This window comes from Saccostrea cucullata, unplaced genomic scaffold (assembly GCF_032062105.1).
Source record: "Saccostrea cucullata isolate Sc308-1 unplaced genomic scaffold, CSIRO_AGI_Scuc_v1 ctg754, whole genome shotgun sequence".
NCBI lineage: Eukaryota > Metazoa > Mollusca > Bivalvia > Ostreida > Ostreidae > Saccostrea > Saccostrea cuccullata.
Window position 1 is genome coordinate 214,637 of NW_026927699.1, and position 27,247 is coordinate 241,883.

The 27,247-nt window shown below is 33.3% G+C and overlaps 1 protein-coding gene across 1 annotated transcript; it reads right to left on the bottom strand.

Annotated features, from left to right (window-relative positions):
- Positions 1 to 4,958: 4,958 nt before the first annotated feature.
- LOC134275280 (receptor-type tyrosine-protein phosphatase T-like) lies at positions 4,959 to 26,993 on the bottom strand (the record flags this gene model as incomplete). The annotated part of the gene is made up of 25 exons (XM_062757553.1): positions 4,959 to 5,539; positions 5,865 to 6,000; positions 8,735 to 8,892; positions 9,908 to 10,033; positions 10,314 to 10,448; positions 10,619 to 10,692; positions 11,118 to 11,211; positions 11,425 to 11,565; positions 11,774 to 11,909; positions 12,277 to 12,422; positions 12,564 to 12,692; positions 12,924 to 13,021; positions 13,155 to 13,191; positions 14,372 to 14,445; positions 15,613 to 15,705; positions 15,999 to 16,196; positions 16,765 to 16,844; positions 16,976 to 17,084; positions 17,399 to 17,536; positions 17,776 to 18,186; positions 18,805 to 19,491; positions 19,865 to 19,942; positions 20,962 to 21,204; positions 25,316 to 25,519; positions 26,978 to 26,993. Coding segments are annotated over 25 exons (3,813 nt in total), but the record flags the coding sequence as incomplete, so codon positions are not given.
- Between the last annotated feature and the right edge of the window lie 254 nt (positions 26,994 to 27,247).

Sequence of the window (27,247 nt, forward strand, 5' to 3'; positions counted from 1 at the left end):
GAGTGTGTGACATTACACAGAAAGTTGGACAATACAGACATAAACACATAGAGCTGCGTTACAATAAAGTAGGTTCAGCAACTGCTCACATACTGGACCAATTTTAAAGACTCATTAAATTTGTAACTTCGAAACAAGGGTCATTAAAGTTCATTACCATTCCTGTATACTCAGCTCATGCAGGCATACAACTCCCATCTTGGTCATTGACATCCTGAATCTTTCCAAAGTACTGATAATCATATCAAAGAGGAGGTAACGCTACTCAATCGAATATTTGTGACTTGAATGACACATTAGGCAGAAATACTCTCCAGTTTCACTTGGATATTGTGAAGGTCAGGGGTGAGGGTAGACAATCCATTAATTTCCATCTCCTTAAGGACGGTATACATCCAGATCGTTTATTATCAAGGAAGTGGATACGACGACTAGAATTAGACATTGTCAAAGAGTGTTGGATTGACCCTACACCTGACGTGTTAACAGTTTCAGTGGACCCGTAGGAGTTGCTCAGCTTGTAAAGATGTCAAAAATCGAGGCTAGTCAGAAGGAAACAGCTGGACAGAAGACAGGTATCATGGGGGATCTGCAGGAAGACCATAACACATTAATGCCAGAAGTGGAAGAAAAGACCATTACTGTACTAGAGAGGGTTAAATCCGAATTGGGGGACCTCTCAATGCATGTCAGAGAAATGACCAATGACTTACTAAGGAGGCAAGATGAAGCAATGGAGAAGCAATCTGAAATGATGAGAGACCAGGTACGGCTGTTCTCCGAAATGACTGAAACTTGCACACAACTTCTAGGGCGCTCAATGAGCCGAGGGGACAGCCCCAGGCCGGCGCCAGTACCTAGTCAAAATCTTATGTAAGGACTGATGTGCAGTCGAGGGGACAGCCCCAGACTGTCACGACCAGACCAAACATACATACCAAGAACCTCGGGCATAATTGGAAGCCATAACCTAAGGCCAACAACTTCTACTCCTGTACCTGTTTCAGCCAAGACGCCTGAGACAAAGCTTTTACTGGTATAGCATGACAGATTATGTTACCACCTATGTGAGATCATGCCAAAAATGTGCAGTGAGTAAAAAAGCAAACAAACCAACCGATCTGCGTTACAAGAGTACTACGCAGGTTCCCCATTAGACAGGGTACAATTAGACATCTTGGGTCCCTTTCCAATATGTAAAAAGGAAACAAGTATATTCTTGTATTAGTAGATCAGTTCACCAAATGAACTGAGTGTTACCCCCTCCCTAACCAAACCGCCGAGTCCATTGCTGAGATACTGGTAGAGGAGTTAATCGCACGGTTTGACGTACCTCTCGAAATACACACAGATCAGGGGCGAAATTTTGACAGCAAATTGATGAAAAAGCTGGCTTCACTGAAGTGATGGGCAAAGACGAGAACAAATCCTTATCATCCCTCCCCCAACGGACTGGTAGAACGGTTCAATAGAACCCTGTTACAAATGATGCGGTGTTTTGTTAGACAAATCAAGATTGGGACACCCATCTCCAACTTTTTACTGGGGCTATCGCAGTACGCTGCACCCAAGCACAGGACTAACGCCTAACCGCCTAATGCTTAGTCATGACGTTCACCTTCCACAGGAAGTTATCTTCGGGCCACATCCAACTGAGCAGCATTCTGAAGCAGATTATGTCGAACAGCTTAGGATATCTATGAAGAAGTGCGAGAATCTTGCTCGTCAGAGCTTGAAGAAAGCAGTCAAAAGTCAGAAAAGATTGCATGATTTAAGGCTGTATGAGAGAACATATAATACTGGTGACCTCTTGTACATCAAGGATAACGCTAAGAAGATAGGGAAGAGCCCAAAACTTCAGCCTCTCTGGAAAGGACCAGCTGTTGTTTCCAAAAAGTTGTGACCATTTTTGTATAATGTGATAACGAAAAAAGGTTCTTCCACCCTCCATTATGATCATCTGAAGCCATGTCAATCGATACACTGCCAAGATGGATTGCCAAGGTTCGTAGCCAGTTAAAATATTGTAACGACTTTGACGAACTTTAAGGAATGTGCAGAAGGGATCCGGATAGGCGAGGAAACGATGGTGTTTGGACAACAGAATCATGCCTACAGAATGAAGGGAAAGCCTCCAAGAAGGATGATGCAGTAGCACAAAGAAACCAACGGACCAAGCGGAATTCACTAGGAGTGGGAGAGCGGTGAGGCGCCCACAGAGATTTGAAAGTTAAATTGAACATTTTGCTTTGTACATGTACTATTTGTTTTATGTGTTTGTTGAAAGTGTAACATTTTCTTTCTTGGGAGGGGAGAAGTGTAGTGCAATTGTGTATTTGCCGTCGGATTTGGCATGTCAATAATTACATGCATGTTGTTCTAAAATTAAATTCTGAAGCTGACGGACGTGTTCTTGTCTTCTCCCAGGTTTTTGGAGCCACGTGGTGCCAAACTGGGACCCACATCATTGCCGGGGAACCACAAAAGTTTAATATGTGTGACGACAATTTAGATAATTATACTATATAGTGGAGATTTTTGTCTTTACCGCATCCCCCTCTATCATTAGTATCAACCGTAACAGATAAATAAAAGGTGTCTTTTTTAAAAAATATTCCTACATTCAAACTCATGTATACAGACAAAATCAGTGGTTAAGTCTCCCCGGTCTCTCGCGAATGTTTCACTCATACATGTATATTCATGTAGATGCCTCTACTTGCAGATGGAGAGCTACAAATTTCATGGATATAATGAATAATAAAGAATATAATAAATTTTAGTTGAACTGCATCATGATCATTATTATGACCTCCAAAAAATTCTCTTCAGCGCGGACATCATAGGAAGTTCGTCTCATACCGGTAAGTGAATAAAAGCCACCATGGCTACTACGATTCCGTTAAATTCTGTACATGATATAGATTATGCTGCGTAAAAGGAAGGTGGACTTTGTTGTAGATTGTTTTAATTATTATTGAATAAAAGTTTTCAACTGTGCAGTTTAATTTTTCGAGACAGTGTATGATGTGGAGGGGGGAGGGGGGATGGGATTGGCGTATATACTGCATCAATATTTAAATCAAGTTCTAAGTTTAAGCATTCATTTTAGTGATATTAAAAAAAAAAGAATAGCTTCCAAAAAGGAAATGAAAGCCACGAAAAACAGTTTAAAATGGAAAATTAAAATATCTTTATACACGTTCATGCAGCACGTCTACCTACAATATCTTTAATGATATCTTTCATCAAACAAAACTATAGAATAACATACTGAATTCCATCTCTCTCACTCCTTTACCGAGGGGGGGGGGGGGGGTGCCCGTTGTCCCTGATAATAAATAAGCGCAGTTCTTTACTCGTGAATCTATCATCCGGTTCACGTGCAGAAGCTGAACTTTCACATCTATAATCATGTAAATTTTAAGAATTTACTGTCTTACAGTGGTCCTCTGATGTTTTCTATACTTCCATTGTTAAAGTGAAAAGAAAATGATTATTATTTTTTCACTGATCTTGGACCATTGTGGCACGTGGAGTATTGTGTGAATTCCGACCCACACATGTCTTATGCAAGGTATGTAGTAGTTACCCCATATTATACTGTTGGTTATGTGCAGATACCCGATGGGCGTAGTCATAATGACACGAGGGAGCGTAGCTCCCGAGTAGTCATTATGACCAAGCCCATCGGGTATCTGCACATAATCAACAGTATTATGTGGGGTAAATGACTTGTACCATAGCTTTCAAAAACCATTTATACATGTATGTAAGTCAGCTGATGAATTAATCGGTAGGACTGGTTCGTGTGATTGAAACATTATTAAATGTTTGGTTTCAATGATGCATGTGGATTTTCTCTGATTTTACGCTCCTTTATGTCCTTCTGACCACGTCCATCAAGTTTAGGGTAAGTGATTTGTATACAATACTTTTCAAAAATTGATTGTTTGTTGTTTAACGTTCGTCAGGAAAATCTTTCACTCATAGGGGGACGCCACCTCTTGCCGGTAATCGAAAACGTTATTTAAGAACAGTAGTGTACACTTTTGATTTTTACATCATGTGTGTACCGTGTTTCCTGTGTTGGTTATCAAAAGAACGATAATGGAATCTAATGGTGCCTAATAAGCTAACGTCACCCTGGTCATGACACTATTTAAAAAAATGTAAATAATATAAATAATAAAAATAAAAAGATTTCTGATTTTTTTTTTGGGGGGGGGGGGGGGGGGGGGAGGTCCTTTTAAAAAACTCAAGTTCAAGTATTAATGTCCGTTTTTAATGGTTAATTACTTGTATTAAATAATGCTATCTGCAATTGATAATTTTTAATCTTGAGTTTGATATAACAAGGCATGGTGATAGTCACATCCAAAAAATGTGCATGATTTAAAACTTGTTTTATCCTGCCTTGATGGGTGAAGTTATAGATAATTGTGGGTTATGTACAGAAAACCCACACATATAACAAAAGATATAACACCTAACTGTCATGGTACAATGAATATTGATCAAAGGTTTGAACTAAGGCTTCTGGTCAGTTTATAAGGTTTGATCCAATGGAACATCTTCAAGTTCCGCATCGATTCGAACCAGTGACCAGTCCTTTATGTCTATACTAATTTGCCAGTGAATTGCTTCATAGCTAGACCTAGGCACCTGGGACCTAGCACAGTTGGGGCACTTTATCGTGTCTGAACATACTACCACAGTAGGTGTCGGTTTATCTGACTATTAATTAATTTGAGACATAAGCAAGAGATGAGCAAATATGTTGGGTGGAAATATATAAACAAATTTTATCTAATTCTAAATTCAATCATTTATTTTAATGTTTGGCAGATTTTCTGTATACATTATATATTTGAAACTTAAAAAAAAACTCAGTTGTACAATGATGATGATGTTTAAAATCATTTCATATAGATAAAAGGAAAGAAAATTCCTTTATTTTTCAATTTTCAAGGTTTTAATTGCAGTCCTGGGAGAAATAAAAAAACAGAAAATATAAATAAATATCAACTATGTCATTCATAACAACATCCATATATGGAAAAAGTTATTAAAAACAAACAGAAATATTGTCATTGAAAATGTACATGCATAATGTTCATATAAATCAAATAAAACACAAAAAAAGAAATTTCTTTAAAAAACTAAATAAATAAAATACTAAAACATGAAAAATACATATTTTCAGTCTGAAATGTTCAAAGTGTATGGTAAAAGAGCGGATTTTTTATTTAAATCTACAGAATTTTTCTTTTGCTTAAAATAACAACTTTCCAAATGACGTGTTTTTATAAAATATGTGACTAGAACTCCAAAATTATTAAAACATGAAGTTTGGAACTACGTAGTATTTTAAGGAATTAACACAATAATACAGATTTTGTTATTGTATATATAAATTACGAAAAATTTACAAAATCATTCTAGGTAATGTCTTCAAAGTATTTCTTTAAGTATTGGCGTAAACACTGTCTGTATTCAGAAAATCTGAAACTGCTTTAAAGCAAAATTCGTACTCTTCCTGAAATAGAAAAAAAAATCAAATCCGAATTACGATTCTATCTTAAATGATAAAAAAAATAAAATTCTGCATCTCCTGCACATATCATAAAACACGTACTCTTATTAATTATTTGTAAAGACTGAAAAATAATGTTTTATTAAATGAAAATTTATGATTGAAATAATTATTATTTTGTCTTCTCATCAGGATAACTGTTTTTTATTCATCAGTTGTCTCTATTGAATTTCATTCAGACAGAGAAAGATAATGTAAGGTACCGTTAAAATTTCCCTATATTTGAATTTTGTAATACAACTGCAGTGATGAAAATAAAAGTAATTACCTTAGTTGTAATCATTTCTGGTCTTCTACACTGTAGCTGTTGTACTATAGTAAATAGGTCCACCTCATCGTCCTGCTGTAGCTGTTCCATGGCGTTATACACAGCAATAAATACTCCACAGCAGGTCGCACCGTCCCTTTTAAATGCAATATGATAGAAAACATATACTTCATTTAAACATTAAAAAATTGATAGATAACTCCTATACAAAACAAAATAAGTCTGCGTTTATTTCCGTTGGATTTTAATCTATACTTTTTGAGTTACAGGTACTTTAGAGTGAATCTATACATATAAGACGTGTGGCAGTGAATGGAGATAGGGATTATAATTGAAAATATGTAAGCTTGCACGTGTGTACCCCATACAACTTCTATGACTTATGAAATATGTGTCCATCCTTGCATTTCACTTTCCTGTTTGTCATATGTATTGCTGCATATATAAACATCAGACGATGTTCGTACATAGTAGTATATATTCTATGAATGCATGTAATATTTTTATTCATAATATGTAACTGATAGGTATGTCGACAAATTATTGAGGGAATACACTAACGATATTAGAATAATGCATGTATATATAGGATCTCCATGATTTGTTGGAGGATATGATTTCTATCGAACTAGGTATGTGATTTTTAAGTCCGAAGTTTTAGGAGGAGTAAAAAAAAACAACAATTTGGATAAAATCATATTCAATGCTTATGCCTGTCCAAGATTTCTAAATGTCCATAAGCCTTTTCCTGATCCAAAAGTAAAACCTTACTTACCAGTTCTATAGTTACTGACTTTTTATTAATAGCATTTATCATCTGCTTTAAAGAGAATTATATAATCAATTTATATATTTCCTCATTAACACACTTTATTATATTCCTTATTATTACATAATTAGCCACAGCTCTTCTTAAAATATCTATCAAAAAACTATTTTTAGATAGAAATAACAGAACAATAACCTTCCCTCCCCGATCAAAAAATAACTCCTTAATCCGAGACTCTACGGCGCAAACACTCTACACGGGCAGCTATTTAAAATCTAAATAACAAAATTTTAATAGCAGTTTTTCACATAGTCGTTTCACATTCCATGCAAAAACGCAGCGATGTCTTTTAAAAGCAAAACGTTTTGTGCAGACTTTATATGATGCAAATGTGTAACACAAGAGCAATCTGCATTTGAAAATGTCACCGTTAAGGTTGTGCATCCAATATTATTTATATTAAAATGCCAGTCCATTTTACTTTTGATTTAAAACAGAGTCAAATAGTGTGATCCAGATTCTCAGATAATAACCTTATGTTTTTCTAAACCATATTAATTACTCGTCTCTGAATCTGAAACATTATATGACATTGTGGCATAAAAAAGAAAAAGGGAAAATTGTTTGAGGACATCTTAAGTTTGTATTGTTTATTCAAATATCATTTATCATATATAGATATAACATAGAAGGATAAAAATATTTTTGATATGTGTGAAAATTTATTAGACTCCCTTTTATATCTCGTTAACAAGTAAATGGCCAAAGAGAAGCTAATCACAACACACCGCAATTGGTTAAATCTGATGAGTGTCTGATTTCATTATGTACCCCGCCCCCTAGGTTGTTAGTTTGTATAGCGAAAGAATTATTTTTTTTATCATAATTAGTTTCATTGCAATACAAGTCTAATTCAGTATAAGACAAAATTTAAAACAAGAGGCCCATGGGCCACATCGCTCACCTGAGAAGCTTTGACCATTCTGTTCTTTACCAGATTTCCCCCTTGTAATACATTATGTATCCCAACCCTACCCCACTGATCATAATTAAGACATTTTGAAATCAACTACCCCAGGATCCTTCCATGTGCAAATAAGTTTCAGCTTTTCTGGCCCAGTGGTTCTTGAGAAGAAGATTTTCAAAGATTTTTCCTATATATTTTTATGTAAAATTTTGATCCCCCCATTGTAGCTCCACCCTTCCCCTGGGGGTCATGATTTGAACAATTTAAAATCTACATTACCCAAGAATGCTTCCACATAAGTTTCAACTTTTCTGGACCGGTGGTTCTTGAGAAGAAGATTTTCAAAGATTTTTCCAATATATTTCTATGTAAAACTTTGATTACCAATTGTGGCCCCACCCTTCCCCCGGGGGTCATGATTTAATTTAGAATCTACACAATACCAGGATGCTTCCACCTAAGTTTCAGCTTTTCTGGCCCAGTGGTTCTTGAGAAGAAGATTTTCAAAGATTTTTCCTATATATTTCTATGTAAAACTTTGATTCCCCATTGTGGCCTCGCTCTTTCCCCGGGGGTCATGATTTGAACAATTAAGAATCTACACTACCCAAGAATGCTTCCACATAAGTTTAAACTTTTCTGGCCCAGTGGTTCTTGAGAAGAAGATTTTCAAAGATTTTTCCTATATATTTCTATGTAAAACTTTGATTCCCCATTGTGGCCCCGCCCTTCCCCCGGGGGTCATGATTTTTACAATTTAGAATCTACACTATCCCAGGATGCTTCCACCTAAGTTTCAGCTTTTCTGGCCCAGTGGTTCTTGAGGAGAAGATTTTTTAATGACCCCACCCTATTTTTGTCTTTTCTTGATTATCTCCCCTTGCGAGGGGATATGTCCCTTCATTTTGACAACTTCAATTCCCCTTAACCCAAGGATGCTTTGTACCAAGTTTGGTCAAAATTGGCCCAGTGGTTCTTGAGAAGAAGTCGAAAATGTGAAAAGTTTACAGACGGACAGACGGACAGACAGACAGTCAGACGGACGGACGACGGACAAAATGTGATCAGAAAAGCTCACTTGAGCCTTTGGCTCAGGTGAGCTTAAAAAGATATGAAAGATGGTAAATCACTTACTTTGAAATCACAGTCACATGTCTGTTTGAATGAGATTTCCGATCAAGGCTGAACTGTTTTATGAGGTTTGTTAAAGTAGAAGTTTCCTTCGGAAGTATTTCACTGAAACTCCAGTTAAGACATTCAAAAATCTGTAGGTCATGTGTTTCCTCATTATCCTGTAAAATGCATATGTAAATTAAACAAAAAACATAGCTTCTGGTGGGGAAAATATGATTTAATTAAAAAGCATCTACGATTATAGTTCGATCAGAACATTGTTATGCTTAGGCATTACTTTCAACAGAGAGAGAAGTGTCAAGGAACTGTTAAAGAAGTCCATCCTTATCATCAGTTGAGTAAATGCTCATGAAAATGTCACTGAATTCAAAAAGTAATATGCATGTTTACATGTACGGAATATTCGTTTCATTTCATTATTTTGTAAATAAAATAAAATAAATTATAAAGGTTTTTATACGTTATGAATGAAATCTAATAAAACATGGTTTATTTTCAGCTTAAAATATACCTAATTATATAATGTAGGTTACAAAGTACTAATAAACAGAACACAGAAAAATGGGAATGTCTTTAACATTGAGTTTTTGTTAATTTTAATTTCTTGTATTTTTGGTTGTGTAAATACATTAAGCATTAGTCTAACAAGCGAAAATATTAATTTTTCGTCTTTTATAATGTACAGGTATCACCTTATTTAAGCGTCTCTTCCGATGCTGAAATATTATTAAGAAGAGGTAATGAAGTTTATGTTAAAACATTTTGGGAAGTATTGAAATAAATGAAAATTTTAGTATAAATATTTATTACTCCCGACAGAGGAAATAAGAAGCTTAAAATCGTCAAAAAAATTAAAAAAAAATGAAATCTTTCCAACTTTTCTTCATAACATTTGTAAGGCCTTTGTTTTGCTACTGAATTTGACTCTGGAATACCCCGTTCACCTGATCAATATATAGGGCTAACGGTGGGTTTAACCAATCAAAAGGGGATTTTCACTCCTGTTAGGTTCTTGAATTTCAAGGGGTCAGTTTTTTAATGTTCTCTTCACATGTTTGTATAGTTAATTGTTTTTTTTATCGATGACTGTTCATTGTCCTCACCTTGCACGTCTATTATCAAACTTAAGGGACTGGAAAATACTATGTTTCGTATGAAAAAAAAATAACTCACCTCCTTCTTGGTTATTTTCATGCTCGTCTTTCGTACTCCTTTTGATAGGGTTGTTTGTGAATCTTTAGTGATTGTAAAGGGACTTAGTTTGATAGGGTCAATTTTTTCCTCAACCCAGCTTTGTAACTGCGATATTCGGATAGAAGAAAATATATTATCATATTTATTTCCATTAACTAACGAGATATTTATCAAAAATATTTTGCCAATTGCAAGATAACAAAACATTCTTAGATAGAAGAAAAACTATGGTAATATTTATTTCTATTTACTAACGGGGAATTTATCAAAAATATTTTGCCAATTGCAAGATAACAAAACAAAAGAATAAAATAATAAAATAAAAGGAGTTGCATCCTTATTGTGATGTAGTGTTTAAAATGATTTGTTTCTTTTTAACAAATACCTCTTTAACCTCTGATAAAGGATTCAGTGAGATAAGGAATTCTGATTCGTGATCAAGTAGCAGACGAACAAGATCTATGGCCGCACCAGGTACAGGAAGTTGCGCGGATATAAACTCATCAGCTCTGGTGAATGACTATGTAAATAATTTCAGAAAATAATAAATTGCATACTATTAGGCACAACATGGCGAAGTTTTTTTTTCTCGCTCAAAAAACATTCTGATATAGATTTTCTAAAATATTAGAAAAATAGTTTTATTGATATGATAATAGATAAGTTATGGACAACATGCTTAATACATACGGAAACATTCACTGCATTGTAGTAGGACTCTCGACCAGGAACATGAGAAGTCAAATATACCAAGTATTGCTCAACTACAAAAAGTATTACAGAAAAGCATAAGAAATACGGTCTCTTTTCAGACTTAAAAAATTCCATTGACAACAATATATATATCAAATATATTTGTATACAGTTAAATCACCTATTTTAAGTGTTCAGATTTCTTCGTTTCTTAAAAAATATCAATTCCTAGGAAAATGATTTTGTAGCTTACGAACCGTTTAGTTTTGTTCAAATTAATTGATATTTTAATATTTTATTGAAACCGTTCTTGGGTCTCGTTAAAACATAAAAAAAAAACTAAATTAAACATCTCAGGTTTATAGGTATTTCATATGTGTTATCATTTTTTACGTAATACTTTAACAATGAAAGACAAAAGAAACAACAAGGATACAATAGGTTCATGTACATCTTAAATAGAATATGTCAAAATAAACATTCAGAATCTATCTACCTGGTAATGCTGATTTCGTCAAATTCAGTTTCGAAAACTTCTTTCCACTCTTAAAATCTTTGGCATCGTATCTTGGTTTTAAACTTATCAGTTCCTTTAAATAAATGATAAGATAATACATCTGTATATATGATTTTATATTTATAAAAAAAAACTATCGAAGGGTTCATCTAATGGCAGAATATTGAAATGTTTTGAAAATATTTTTTTTTATTGGCCTGTTTTTTTAAAAGTTTTTTTTCATTTATTAAAAAAAAAAATCATTACTGATAAGTATTTTTGAATAAACATCCAGATCAATTCTTACGTTGAATTCGTTGGTTAGTTGTTTCTGTGTATCTGTTTTATTCACATCTATATACAAACTGAGAAATTCGTCTTTCTTTCTATATTGCGCTTTTCTTCTGAAGTACTCATACAAAGCATGGTACAGAAACATATACTGGTCCTAAAATAATGAAATTTATACATTTATGTTTTTTTTAAATACATTTTCTTCGCATTTCTTTCTTTACTGAAATTTCTGAATCAAACCAAAATTTCGTATTTAAAAAAATTAATAATACTTCATTTTCTTATTCTCTCTCTCCCTCTATCTACATTCAAGATATTATAGTAAAGAAAGCAGGAATATACAGTTCAAATATTCAACGTACCACATTCTGTATCATCGTCATCCTGTCTTTACGCATGGCCTTGACATACTCTATGACATTGACCTTGCCCTTGTCCTTGCCATATCTAGACAAAACGTCAAGGGCGATAAAAGTCCCGGTTCGTCCAATTCCGGCACTGTAACAAATTTCAGAGAAAAAAATACATTTGAGTATTCTTACCTAATACACAAAACGACACATGAACTGTTAAAACTAGGACAATCTGTTTGAGATATTTTGATATTTGAATTTTTTTTATCTCTTAAGTATGAAAACAAAACCCTTCCCAAAACTTTTTTTTATTTGTTGTACACAGGTGTTGCTTAGAATTATTCAAATATTTGATATTAAGAAAAATATAGAAATTAAACTATTGACAGGAATAAAATGTTTAAATAATATTCCTAGGCTAATAATTTTTGGATGCAACTTTACATTAAAGAAGATATAGTAGATTTGTTATCGATATTTCATTTCTTCATAAATATCTTCAGGTTGATTACCTGCAGTGTACAATGATTGGATGTTGGGTTGATCTGATCTTGTGTCTAAAGTGACGATGGAAGACGACCAAATTTAAAGGATTCGGTGTTCCGTGATCTGGCCATCGGGTGTAGTGATACTGTACGACCGTCCTTGACCCGGTGACCTAATTAAAGACATCCACCGTTTTTATTCGATATATATGATAAAACTAAGATATCCTTTTCGGTTTGATGTGTTTTGCTTCGAATATTATTATCATTACAACTCAATTTGAAAAGTGAAACACTCTGTAAATCTTGAATACCCTCTTTTTCTGTACTGTCATTTTTCTTTCAACGAAATAAGCATAAACTTTTTCTTCTACCAAGGTTACAGAAAAAGGATTTATGTCAAGTTCTTTTTTTTCGTCTGGCCAATATTGATGACATTTCACCTAAATTAAAAGGTGCAGTTTGTAAGATACATGAAGTAGGAAAATTACACAGACAATAATAATCGAAAAAGGCTTTCCTGAATATGTGACTCAAGTTGCCAATACAACTTCAAAAATAATTATTCAAGACATTGCAAGAAATACTCTAGGAAAGAAAGATATGTACTGATAAAAAAGGTTCAGTTGGTAGAAAAATGTATAGATTATGGGGTGTACAATCCTTAATCAAACCTTTGGTCCCTCAATAAGGTTGGTCAACATAACAATATATTCTACATGCTCCTGCCAAATCATTCTCCAGTGGTCAACTAAAGTGTTCTCTCGTGGGCCTAAAAGACATTCATTTTTAAACTGAAATGCTATAGCGTAAGTTACTTTACAGATTGTCTATTCTACTAATGTTTAAGTTGAACACTTTTCCTCTAAATTGTCCTTAATAAAAAAAGACTGTAATTTATTTACCTTGACATGCGATGAATTCCCTTTTTCCTCCCATATTCTAAAAAAGAAAGTACCTGCATTGAACACATTTTAATATTATTAGATACGAGGGTTGTTCGAAAAGTTCGTGGACTACTGTCATATCTTTTTTATTTGACGTCATATGTTATCTAAATTTGGTAGAAACATTTTAACAATAAATCCAAAGGATTTGAATTAATTTTTTTTTAAATACCACTATTTTTTCAAAACTTATCCAGAATTTAAAAATGCAAAAATCGTATCGCGGAGCAGGTCAAAATTTAGTAAGTTACGAACAAAAGACAATATAATGTCTGAAGTCATATTCTCTGTAAAATGATGCAAAAAGGAAAAACAACCGAGAAATCCAAATTTAAAATTGATAAATCGATTTCTGTTCCAAATCATGGCTTAATATTTTGCTCTGATGAAAATAAATCAACTTGAGAAGATAAGTAGTCCTCGTTAAAAACGACAAAAACGATGACGTTTTAGAACGTCACGGAGCGACCGATAACAATGCAATTCTGTCTTTTACTCAGGAAAAAACTTGAATAAACTAAAAATGTTGAAGGAATAAAAAAAATATGTCAAAAGCCAGTTGCACATGTGTGTACAATACGTATAGGCAGTATTTGAGTGACACAGACTTTGTATGAGGTGAGGACAATCTGCGAAGAAAAACGTTTATCTATAAAAATCTTAACAAAAACTTTAAAAAGTTCGAACGTCAAGTAAAGACATGGGCGCTTTAGAGTTGCCTACCCTGTGAAAGAAAAGTTAAGTAATAAAAGAAATTAAAATCTTAACAAAGGAAATTATACAACGAGAACATTTCTTAAAAAATGAATTTCAAGTATTACAAAAGGGATTAATGATTGAGCATTGGATTACACTTTGTGAAATGTATAGGAATAGTATATAAATTTTAGAAATTCTCGACACTATATTGTGACGTTACTTTGTCGTTAAGGGTGCTCCGCGGGTACAAAACATGCTAATTTTAAAATGAAGTAGATTGATTTCTGTTACATGGAATGGAATGAAACATTACTCATCAGGAAAACAAATATTTTTACATTTTATATTATCCTTATTTTAAATTTCTAGTGAGTAATATGACGAAGATTGACATCGTCCACGAACTTTTCGAACAACCCTCGTACATGCAAATATTATCAAACTGAAAAAAAAAACGCTGAAACTGTACACAGTACCTCAATGTAGTTTGCGTTGATGTAATCAGATGTAAATCCCTTACCAACTTCTAAAATAACTCGGGAATGATCATCTGAAAGTGAAACAGAATCGTTATCTACAGCGTTAATTCTGAAAACAACACAAACTCCTTAAGGATGATGTTCACTCAGGTTTTAGAAAACAGAAAGGGTATTTTATAAAGAATATTATATGTAAAATCAAAAACTGTTCTAAACGGATAAAGTAATCAAGTTTAAAAATCAAATATTTTATTATTCGGAAAAAAAATAAACAGGAACAAAAATCAATGTATGCTAATGCAGAGGAAATTAGGACTAAATTTATAAATTTTCAATTTTGTCAAAAATTTATTTTTTCGTGCAATATTAATCACAATGTAAAGGTTACATGTATGTTGAAACATCATTTTGAAATCAATATAGGTGTTAAAGCTCATAAATTATTTCAAATAAAAGAATGCTATGAGATGAAGAAATTCAAAATATAAACAAAAAGCATTCCAGACAACATATCTCAAAAATTTGATCATTGACCCCATATAATATTAATACCATGATTAAGGCAACAAAAGAAACCGGAGGCTATAAACAATTTAGAGTTCTTATCATTCAGATTTTTTAAATATTAAGTTCAAAATCTGTTAAAATATATATATGAAAGAGGGAATTCGGACGATAATAATTATTAAGTTTATGGCCCAGACTCTGATCTTTTCTTTATATGAAGCAAGGCTGTTCTGTTACTATAAAATATCATTTTTTTAAAGAGTTATGTTGCTTGTAATATTTTGTGAGTATAGGTAAAATTGGTAATAGCGTGAAAAATTAAGGCATTTTCTGAGAAATACTGAGGGGGCCACTAGCATGAAAAGTAGATCATTGACCTAGTTATTTGATATTGAAATTTTACACAAGATTCATAGGTATACTATGTGCAATAGGTTTTTCGTTCTCATCAGTGAAAATTTTAGTCATCTTAGTAAAGGTATACCTTAAAGGGAAATATCATATCGATGATATGTATAATAAAAAGATAATAAACTTCTTGATGAATTTATAATTAGAGAAGTCATGACATCTTAAACTAATTAACTAATGAAATTTTAAATGTAAGATCATTTCTATAAAAGACAGCAATGCAAAAGAATATTATTCTAGATTTCAATAAACTGAAATTGCATTACTGTTTTAAGTTAATTTCACATAAAAGTTAGAAGAAGTAAATATAAAAGTCTTACATGGAAATGTGGTTTTAAATCTATTTTTTGGCATATTCTCTTCTGTTTTGGCGGTATCACAGGCGAATCTTTCTCCATAAGGAAGTGATTTGATTAAGATAAATAGTACTTTATGAATTATATATGAATGTAAAACATGCCACATTCATGCATGCATTATAATCAACAGATAGTCCAAAAAAGTTGTTTATGTATCAATTCGAGTATCCATTTTTAAAAACTACTTAAAAAGACACTTTTGTTTCCAATTTGTAAATTTATTTATTGCTGCCCAATTTTTTTCAGTTATCTTTGGACCTGCTCTGTTTAAAAATATTTCAACATTCACATTATTTATTTAAAATTCATCTAGCTTCATTAGCGTCAACGTAATGTGGATACCTTAAACTCCTTCAGGGACCCCTCATTTTCCTTTGCTTCCTTCTCTTTGATTACATTCATTAAGTTTGAGACAGCGATATCCTTAGCTACAGACAGGTCGTTATAATACACAGCCTCCTCTGGGTTCTCTGTCTGAGGTTCTTCTTCTGGATCCTCGATTGGAACAGAAACATTTCCAATGTTGGTGTATAATTTGTTGTCAGCTGCAACACATATTTACGTGTCTAATAATAATAAAGAGGCTATTTTGACTTAAAAAATATATTATCTTTTTTTAGACAAGTACTTGAAGGCAACATGAAAAATTTAACAGAGAAATTATTACAAGACAGGAAATAAATGTACAACTACTCGTATGACTTGTACATATGCATGAATAAGCACATTAAACACACTTTATAACGTTCGATTTTAATAATGTTCAGGAAGATATCGTGGTTTTGATATCATATTAATTGATTTTTATTGAAAAAAGGTCATATTATGCAATACGAAAAGGTATATTGTCGAACTATCGAGCATCGACATTTTGTTGCAATAATGCGATGACACGATAATTCTGCGACGATAGTTGGATGAAACAATGAAGAGATTTTGAGTTTTCCGTCATGGTACCTATACAATAATCATCGCACCATCTTGCACTACGATTGCTATCACAACATCGTGTTATCGCATTATATTCACCATGTCATTACATTGTCATATTATCACTTCATCGAGCTAAAGCACGATTGTGGTATGATGTGAATCCCTATCTTGATCCCATACCTCTTGAAAAAATATTTAAGTTATCGCCACTGTAAGAAACGTGAGGTGTCGACTTTTTATCGCTTTTTTGTCTCCTAAATCTGAAATACAAGCAAAAAATTATGTAAAGGTATGTAGGGAAATGTCATAAAAAATAAAGAATGAAACATTTAACATTATCAGCAATGGAATATCATAGACTTTATTCGTAAAACATGTTGATTGATTTTACCTTATGAAAAGAAAGACAATTATAATTGCAACAATAACGAACACAACGGTCCCTACTCCGGCACCAATTGCAGACACGGGGATATCTGATGGACTACTTTGGGGGAGGACTAGAAAAAAAGAGACCATTGAGCTTTAGCGGGTAGATAAGTATTTCAAGTTCGGAGCATTTTCTGTCTGGAAAAGGTTTGATCGTACCTATGTTATTGATTATATGGATGAAAAGCAGAAGCTGAAAATGTAACAATGTTTACGACGGATAGATGACGAAAGACAAAGGCAGCAAAAAGAAAGCAATAGGTCAATTAAGTGACTAAAATAACTAAGTAAAGTACGGGGACTTCTTTTCTTCTTATAAACAGCAAAGCTATAAAATGGTATTTCAGTATTTCAAATCACAGACAATTTATAATTCTTTCCATACCTACTCCGCATTGATCTCCAAGGAAGCCACTTCTACAACCTCCAAGACAGGTGCCGTTTATAGCATGACAATGCCCATTCAGACAATTACTGCTACACTTTTCTGTACAGTTGGCACCATAGAAGTTCGGTCTGCATTCTAAATTCAAACAGGTTTATCAGTTTATTAACGCTTTTATTCCGTTATTTGTAAGTTGGCTTACAGAACATCAAATACAAGTGTCCGATACATTTACTTGCATCTCGTAGGAAAAGGTCTATTAAAACACAATCTCTAAAAAAAAGCATGAATTTATGCACAACAAAAATTTTTGGCCAATAAGATTGTTCATGATCAGAAAAATGATTTATCACGGGTTTTGTTTTTAATCGAATTACCATTGCATTTGTATCCCTGCCACTCCGGTTTACAGGTGCAATTTCCCGTTCTTCTTTCACAGGTTAAATCACATCCAAAGCTGCAATCTAACTGGCAATCACTCCCATACTTTCCATCCACACATCCATTGTCACAAGCCCCTGTGTCTTTACTGCACGCGTTTTTACAGTTAGTATTACACCTGCTGCTACAGTCGTTGCCATAATAACCTACCCGGCATTCTCCAGAACAATCACCAGTTGTTCTGTCACAAGTAAAAGGGCAGGAAGAGCAGTTATTGTCACAGTAATATCCAAAATATCCAGGCATACACCCTTTATCACAGTACCCATCACTGTAACAAGTACCATTTTTACACCTTTTACTACAGGGCAGGGCACAATCAGGACCATAATGTGTTGATACACAACCTAAAATAATGAACACATGTTTATTGTTTTTCCCCATCTTTATATTCTTGGAAAACTATTTCTAATTAAATGTAGAGAGAATAACCTTAATATATAAGTTGCGTCAAGCGAAAAAGATTCTTCACGACCAAATTTTCGAAAATCGGGTTTTTACTGTTTCTGAAAGAGCTAGTTTTTTTAAAAAAAATATTTTGATACAAATTTTTCTAATATATACCTTCTAAATTCTAACTAAAACTCGAAAATGAAAGCAATGCAATGCTAAAAAGATAACACTGTAAAACGTTGATTAACGTCACATATCGTCATTGATAATTGGAACGTAATTTCTAAATTTCCGTGTGTAATAGTTAGATATTATTTTTTCTACATGTATTTTAAAGTTTTTTCAACATCTTTCCTTCCAAATTTTAGCATATATATGATCGGATACATTGTAAAATAGTGGTACATGTAAGTTGCGTAGGGCGAAAGGAAATTTCGGGACATAAACGTAATGACGTCACAATATCACTTTAAAGACGTGATGTCTCGTATATATTTGCGCTTGCCGATAAAAAGTTTCAAGTTCAACATTCTGGGAAAAAACAATGCATAATAAATTTTAAGAAGTCTTACTGTTACACGTCTTTCCTATCCAGTGCAGTACGCACCCATCGCTGCAAAATCCATTTGTTTGATTACACCGATGATTTACACATTGGGCATTGCAATTATGAGAGCAAACATCACCATAATGCCCATCATTACAGCCTCTTTCACAGTGACCACTGCTAAAATTACAAGTATTATTTTTACACTGTTGACTACATTGTCGTTTGCATTGTAAACCGTAGTACCCTCCTCGACATCCATTTACACACGCCCCATCACTTTTTCTGCACGATAACGTGGAACAGGTGGGACTGCAGGGTGTTTCACATTTTGGTCCATAATATCCAACAGTGCAGTTGTAAGTACAATCACCTGTACCCGAATCGCATATTCGTGGATTACATCTATCGCTGCAGGGCTTTGAACAATAACTTCCGTAATAACCGGCCACACAGCCATTGCTACATATTCCTGTGTCATAGGCACACACTTGTTGATAGCAATTTGGGCATAATCTGGTCTCACACTTATTTCCTGCGTAATTAGCTTTACAGCTATAACAATTACCATTTGTGTAACAGTTGTTTTGTGCGCAAGTTGATGGGCATTGCTCTGAACACGTATCTCCCCAATAACCAAAGTAACATCCCTTAGTACAGTAACCATTAGATTCACACTGTCCTTGATAGCATCCTTGGTTGCATTGCTTTTCTTAAAACAAAATAGAAAATGTATTTTGAATTACATGTACATGATATAAAATCAGACTACCTTGCAAATTACATCAAGAAATGTTTTGCCTGTTTTTTTTTTCAGACTGGTTTATATACGCATCGCTAATTTATAACTTCTAAAAAGGAAAGGTGGGATCAAATACCATAGAAGAAAAGAATGTTTTTTTCAAACCAAGCCAATGTGCATGAAATAATAACATAGATATCTAAGGCTAAATATTAATAAAGTTAAGGATATACAAAAAGTTTCATCTTTAGTATATCGCAGAGTATGGTTGTGTAAAATGTTGAGAAGTATGTTTAACAATATTGTTTAAGGCTATTTTCCCTTTGGATTTTATGCTACTTACGGCAAACACCATTCACAACATCACACGAGGAACATGAACATAATGAGCAGCTTCCACCATATCTTCCAGTTGCACAACCTTCAATGAAATAGTAAATAAATACATGTATCATTGATAAGTGAATTTTAGAAAAAACATGCTTTATCTATATTGTATCAATGTAACTAGCTACTAATGTATCAGAGGACAAATAAAGCAGCTGTAAACGAATTTTCATTTGCTGTCAGCCATAGTATTTGCTGTTTCTTATTTATACATGTATGCATTACATTACAAAATTTATACAATTGGTTTCTGAATTTGAATAAACTTACTCAAATGAATTCACATAATTAACTGTTTAAGTTTTCATTGTAGTCGGCTCTTTTCAAAAGCCTGTATATTTATTCAATAATACATTTTTCGTGATAGGAATTCTAGCTTACGGTAAAAACTGGGTGCCTTTTTTATATTCAATTTGAAATTCATCTACTTATATTAAAATTTATTTTAAGGATTGTTTGATGGTATGTTGTTTAAATGTCCCTCTGCAGAATTTTTCACTTATATGGAGAGGCGCCAGCATTTGCCGGAAGAGAGCTGCAAATTCTGTACTATACTCAGCACTTACAGTCATTTATCATTTTGGGATCATTTTTGTGGAAGCACCTACTACGATACGGGACTTCGGTATATACAGTCTAATCCAAAGGACTGGTTTCTACGTCTCACAGCGGGATTCGAACCCACGACGGAAAGATCAACTACTTCCTCCGAGACTCTAAAGCAGACGCTCTAACCACTGCGATATGTGGGCGGATCTTTCACGGATACAGTATGTAATGGGAGAACCAACTGAGTCGGGTTTTCTTTTAATGAAGTTCTATTGCATCAAATAAATTTACAAAGACTTGCTTTATTTTGACTTAAATTTAAATATGGAAGGCTAGTTAGATACATAATTTTATTTATAAAATAGGCAGTAGTCAGGCTAAGCATTTTTATTTTATCAATTATTCCATCAAAAGATAATACATACTTTTGCTTTTGAATTATCATAGATATTCTCCCTCTTAAATCTTGAAATAAAACGTTTACGTCTTTCTTATTCGTCTTACCAATAACTTCTATTTCACAAATTTCTAGGATTGGACCCGGATCACCCGGATATATGTACTTCGTTTCCACAATTACATATCTTGCCGTCTGTTTACACGGAATCTGAATTATATTTGGAGGTAGATCTGGATGAGTGCTGTTGTCGGTGTAACATCGGGTTCGCTGACTTGTTGTGGTGGAAGTAGCTGGATAGTCCGAGACATCCAGGTAAAACTGTCGGAATCTATATTGCTGCCATTGACCTGTAATGTAAAATATTTTGTTATGAGATAAACATAATGTTACCCTAACCTACCCCTAACAGTCATGAACTAGTCTAAACTACCTGAGTGTGTTTTAAATAAAAATGGCTTATCATGAGTTGTACATTGTATTTTATTAATTTTGACCGCCCATTGTGGCCTCATTTTAGGCCTGGGTTCATGATTTGAACAACGTTGAATCCAAAAAGGGTGTGGACGCTACCATATAAATCTGAATAATTAGGACTTTACTGTTTTACTACAGAATTTTCATTTCTTTTTTTCTTCTAAATACTGAAAGGAAGAAGAAACGCAGGATAGCTTATTATTTGATTTTTTTATCGCATGACCGAAAGTTACGAACACTGGTCAGATGAGAATGTTAGTTACTATGCACCAAAATCAGTGTTCAGAATTACTCAACCGTTAAATGTTTGACACGAAGTCATATTGAAAAATGCTAAAAAGACTAGTCACGTACAAATGACGAGTTTTTCAATAAATCTTGCTGTTCTGTTTGAATCAATTGAAGTACACACATTGTTTATCTTTGAAAATTTACAGATGATATAATTTTTTTGCAATCTTAATACAGTTGACGGAAGTTCCATATGGTGAGATTTTCAAATTACAGATGTAAGGACAAAAGCAACAGCGGGTTTCTAAACAGTTTCTTGTAAATTTCCCCCCATAGCACGTGTAATTCGTTGCCAGAGATGTTCTGGAATGGTTTCCAACCAATCGTGTCGATGATATTAACGCCACACAGTCACGTTACGATCGAGTTTTTTTCCCCTGTCCCTTGTTTAATCGCCACCTAATACCACAAAAACTGCTATTAATACAGTAGACTATCATAATCATTACATTCACTCAAAAACGGAAAGAAACTAATTACGCAATTTGGGGTTTTTAGCTGATATTGATAAACTTAATGGTTGTGTTTCTCTCAATGGTGCATGTGCCTCTCGTTTGACTTATTTTTCGACGTTGTGAGTCATGCCCAATATACACGTAGCAAGGGTTAGATTGATTGTATTTTGTTTTACGTCCCTCTCGAGAATTTTTCACTCATATTGAGACGTCATCGTATGCCGGTGAAGGGCTTACAATTTTTACCTTTACTCGGCACCCAGGGACATTAAGCAGTGAGGTATCTTTATGGTGCAAACACCTGTCGCTAACACGGGGCCTCGGTTTTTAAGGTCTCATCCGAAGGACCCGCAGCTTTCACTTAAAAGTGCTAATCGCATGGCGAACAGTTGCTACCCATTTTATCGACTAGGTCAGTCGCGGCCTAAGCCAGAGTTAGAAAACTTAAACACTCTGATGAATTCTGATGCAAAGGAGAAACTAGACTGTGACAGATACGCGGGGGAGACATTAAAGATATTGAGTTTTCGATTTTCTCTCTGTGTGGTTTCGTCATATGAGTTCCAATAACTCATGATTTATAAGACAAAAACAAATAAAACTTTGATTGTATTTTCTCAAAAGATAATTTTGAAAGTAAGATAGGAATACTGAAAATGATAAAAAGAAAAATGAATTTAGTTCCTCTCAAAAGTTCACCGTACATTTCTTTTTCCTTTCAGTATAATGCCTTATGTGGGCCTCACCCTAGCCAAATGGATTATAGTACATGTATAATCAATCTTAAATCTACCTGAACATGTATCCTCATTAATATGAAGAATTGCAACTTTCAATTGTTGTTTTAGCAGATTTTTCTTCTTTATTCCTAACTAAAGTTGTGATTCATTGTGGCTCAACCCTAGCAACAGGGATCATAATTATATATAGTCTGTTCAAATGTTAACGGATAGTGTCTGAAGATGATTCTATATACAAGTAAATATAATTAATGATTTTTAACAATTATTTTAATGTATTTCTATATATATTTTTTTTGTAACTGTGGCCCAGCGCCTTAAGGGTCATGCATTGCTGCTACCCATAGGGGCTATGAATTGAACAACTTGAAACTTAAATGCAAACTTTTGGAGAATGTTTTTTTTCATAAATATGACAAATCATGGCTATCACATAAGTTATCTTTTTTTGCCAAGTACTTGTTAAAGAGAATTTTTTGAAAGGATGTCATTTCCAGTAAATCTTAATTACAAGTATATCTACTTGAAAGTTTCTGGAAGAGTCTGATGCATCTGTGTTTTTTTCTAAATAGAAAGGTTCTGTCTGTCTAGCTCTCCGTTTGTCTGCGTTCTCTACAATTGTTTTCCTTCTTTCTTTGGCAGTTTTATTTTTAACTTGATTGAGCGTATAAGGGGTAAATTTTTAAGAGTTAATAAAAATCCATTTTGAAATTTAAAAGCAAAAGCAATCTATTTCACTTGCATCATAGCGGGGAGATTCTATGGATTGTTCATGTACATGTAGCTCTATCTTGACAACATAAGACAAAAATCAGAGAGGGCTACATTATTTTCGATTACTGAAACCTGTATGAACAATTTTGTAGAAAATGACTACATGTATCATGCTTTGATCAAAATCAAGTCCAAGACTCAGTATTTTTCACACGCTTAACACTGCCACTCACTTTTCAAGCACTTATCTTCTTTAAATCACAATACATGTCCATTGTCTTAGAGATATCTAGTTCATGGTAAATTTTGTTTCGTTTTTAAGGCAAGAAGCAGATAATTGCATGTTCTATGTATTAGTTTTTATTGTATATTTAAGAAATAAATAACAAGTTTATAAACTTCAATGGGAATTGAAGTGGATCGGTCACGTGATTAAATCCTGTGTAGGTCTAAGGCCTTCTTAGAAGATTTGATCACGTACCGACCCAAATCAATTCCCATTGAAGTTTATAAACTTGTTATTTATTACTTATATATACATTTGAGACAGACAATTGAATATTTTCGAATTTAATTATTGCACTAACCGACCGTCGTAGATTTATAAAAATGACGCAAGGTGTAAATCGGCTTGCATGGCGGGTACGCTTTAAGTTCATTAGGCTAAGGAATCTATTTGGAAGGGAATACTTTGTGAAAGGCTACTTGTGATCAGTAATAGTGAACAGATTGTTCTCTGGGAATATTTTTATTCGTGAAAATTGATAATTGATGCTGAAAAGACACAAAAAACACGTCCGAAGTTTGATAATAAAAAGTTTGAGGAATTTCGGTCGTCGGAAAGGGATGGATGGATCTGATGGATTAAGACACTTGTCCGAGCCAGTTAATTTGCAATTTGATCAAAATCATTCTACGATTTCAGTAACTAAAGGCATAATTATCGTAAAACACTGATAAACACGGGGACACTGGCGACAGCTTGACATTGAACTACGAAAACGCCGAGGTGTTTGGCAGCAGTTCGTGGCATGATCGCAATGATATTTTCCAAAAGATTTACACATTTATCGTGAGTTGAATTTCAAGATAAAATAATAATTTATCCTGAAAATTTAACGAAAGGTCTACCTAAAAAATAAGGATGAACGTTAGAGACTGTGCAGCTGACAAAAGTGAAAAAATGTAAACAAACGCTAGTTTTCTCTATGTACATATGCAGGTTCAATTGATAGCCAACAAACTGTATGAAATACTTGTTTACAATGTAAATAAAATAATTATCATTTTACTTCCTTATTTTTTTTCGTTTTATACATGAAAAGCAAGTAGAGCAGACCTGTCATTTTATTATTTATGTACCGGTAGATATTATTGCGCCGTGTGATTAGGTCACGTATTGACCTCTGACCTCTGACAAACTTCATACAGAATTGAAGATATTTTTTCTCTGTATGTTTATGTAATAGAGAGATACCATAAATGTATATATATAAATGTGCAAGTCTTGAAACCAATACATGGAGATGTGTTTTTGTATAAAATGTTCAATTAAAATACGTGTAGTAAATATGTTATGTTCATTTGAGACATATAATCAGACCATTTTCTATATGTTACAATCACCATATCAAATTAACAGAGAAGAACTTAAAAGTATCATTAAATTCACTAATGATCAATTGGAGTTCTCTTTCAACATATAATTTCTATTTATAGAACATTACTATGAAAGATATTTAAAATCTTCATTTTCTCTTGAAGTAAATATTATGCAAGTATACCTTCTTTTCTGTAATAGATATTCACACTTTTTATGCTGTATGGTTTTCCAAGATCTACTTGAAACCAAGCCCTGTTTGTGTTTATAGAAGCAGTATGAGCACAATAATTTTCTGTGGTACTTCTATCACCATCATTTGCTCGTGATGCATTGTGGTATGTAGAACTTTGAGAGAGTGTTGTTGTAGATCTTCTGCTCAGATTTTCTGTAAGAATTATGAAACAAGTAGAGGAAAGGCATGGTTTGCACATAATTCTACTACGTACACGATTATTGCGGAGATCAAAGAAATGCTGCGAACATTATTCTCCAATAAATCACGAATGTCATCAAAATATTATCAGATCAGAAACACGTTTCAAACCTGTGCAGTTGAAATGTAGATTTACATAAGAGTGAAATACTTATTTAGACCACATTGAATGTGTTATTTTTTGCAATTTAAACACTTTATATTGCAGAAAGGAGCTGATGAATGTAGGTTTCTAAAGCCAAGTGAGCTGTTTTACGAACCTCCCTACGCCATATTTTAGTGATAAAGTGGTAAAATAGGGAATTGATTTTGTCATTGTATATTCAAAAAGATTAATATATATAAGCTACAAACAGATTTATAATTTAAAAAAGCTAAATTTTAATGCAGCGAAAGTACAAATCGTCTGCATTCTATTCACAGGTAAAAAAAAAAAATTATACTCTGATGCTTAATGGAACAGTGTTATTGCAGCATGGTGACCTAATTCGTTTCTCTAGAAAAAAAACACCGATCAGTCTTATTTTAGAGCTCCTAGTTCATGTAGTAGAATAGGAATAAAGTTCTTGTTGTCGTGAATGATGCAGAATAACCTCTTCAGTATCGAAATATTGTTTGAAATATAAAAGCCTCGGCTTTTATCTTTCACACAACATTTGTCGACCTCGGAGGTTATTCTGCAACATTCACGAAAACGCGGACTTTATTTCCTAAATGCATAGTGTATTGAAATTCTGGTAAGTATATACGTATAGTAAATATTTCTTTTAAGCGATTCATTACATTCACTATTTATCACATTCTATACAACTTTTTTTTTTTTACCCAAATGCAAATATTTAGTATATAAAACTTTTTAAAAAAAAATAAAATTGAAATAAAATTTTAATAAAGGGTTAATAAAAACGAATGTGGCATGAAATTTCCACTCATAGAGATGATATAGATATGGCAATTACAGGGATAAAACTATGATTTACCTCGTCAGACAATTACTTAAACCTTTGCCTCCGATGTGATAAAATGTTTTCAAAGCTACTATTTAGAGATAAAAAGAAATTATAATATGGTAATATGCTTGTATAAAACATACATGTAATACTTACTGTATCTTGTAAACAGTCCTTTAAGATGAACCTATTTTATGATATGCTATAGTTTACTTACGATAGCATTTTTTATAGTGATTCACTTATTTGTCTTTAATATAAATTAAGATTGTGTATAAATTATCATATACATGTATATCTCATCAATTACTGGTATTATATGCAGTATTTCCTAAATGTAAGATACCTGAAATGTACAAAATCTGTCCGGAGATAAAATTATTCACCCCAATTATTGCAAACACAGAAGGATATATGAATCAGATATCAGAAAAGGTCAAATAAAATTTCAGCTACATACCGTAACAGTGAGTAAATTCAAGTAACAAAACTATCCACACACACCCTAAGGCAGCCATATTAAAGGAGGGAAAAAATTATCGTTGTCAAAATCTGAGAAGCAGGTAAATCAAAACGACGGAAGTGTCAAATGACCTAAAAAGATAAATTGATTATTGTGAATATTTAACAATCAAACAGCATTATAAACACTTTATTATTTTTTTTATCTATGTATGTCGACAACTTGCCAGTGAACAGAAAAGTTTCGAAGAGGTTTTTACGAAACTAT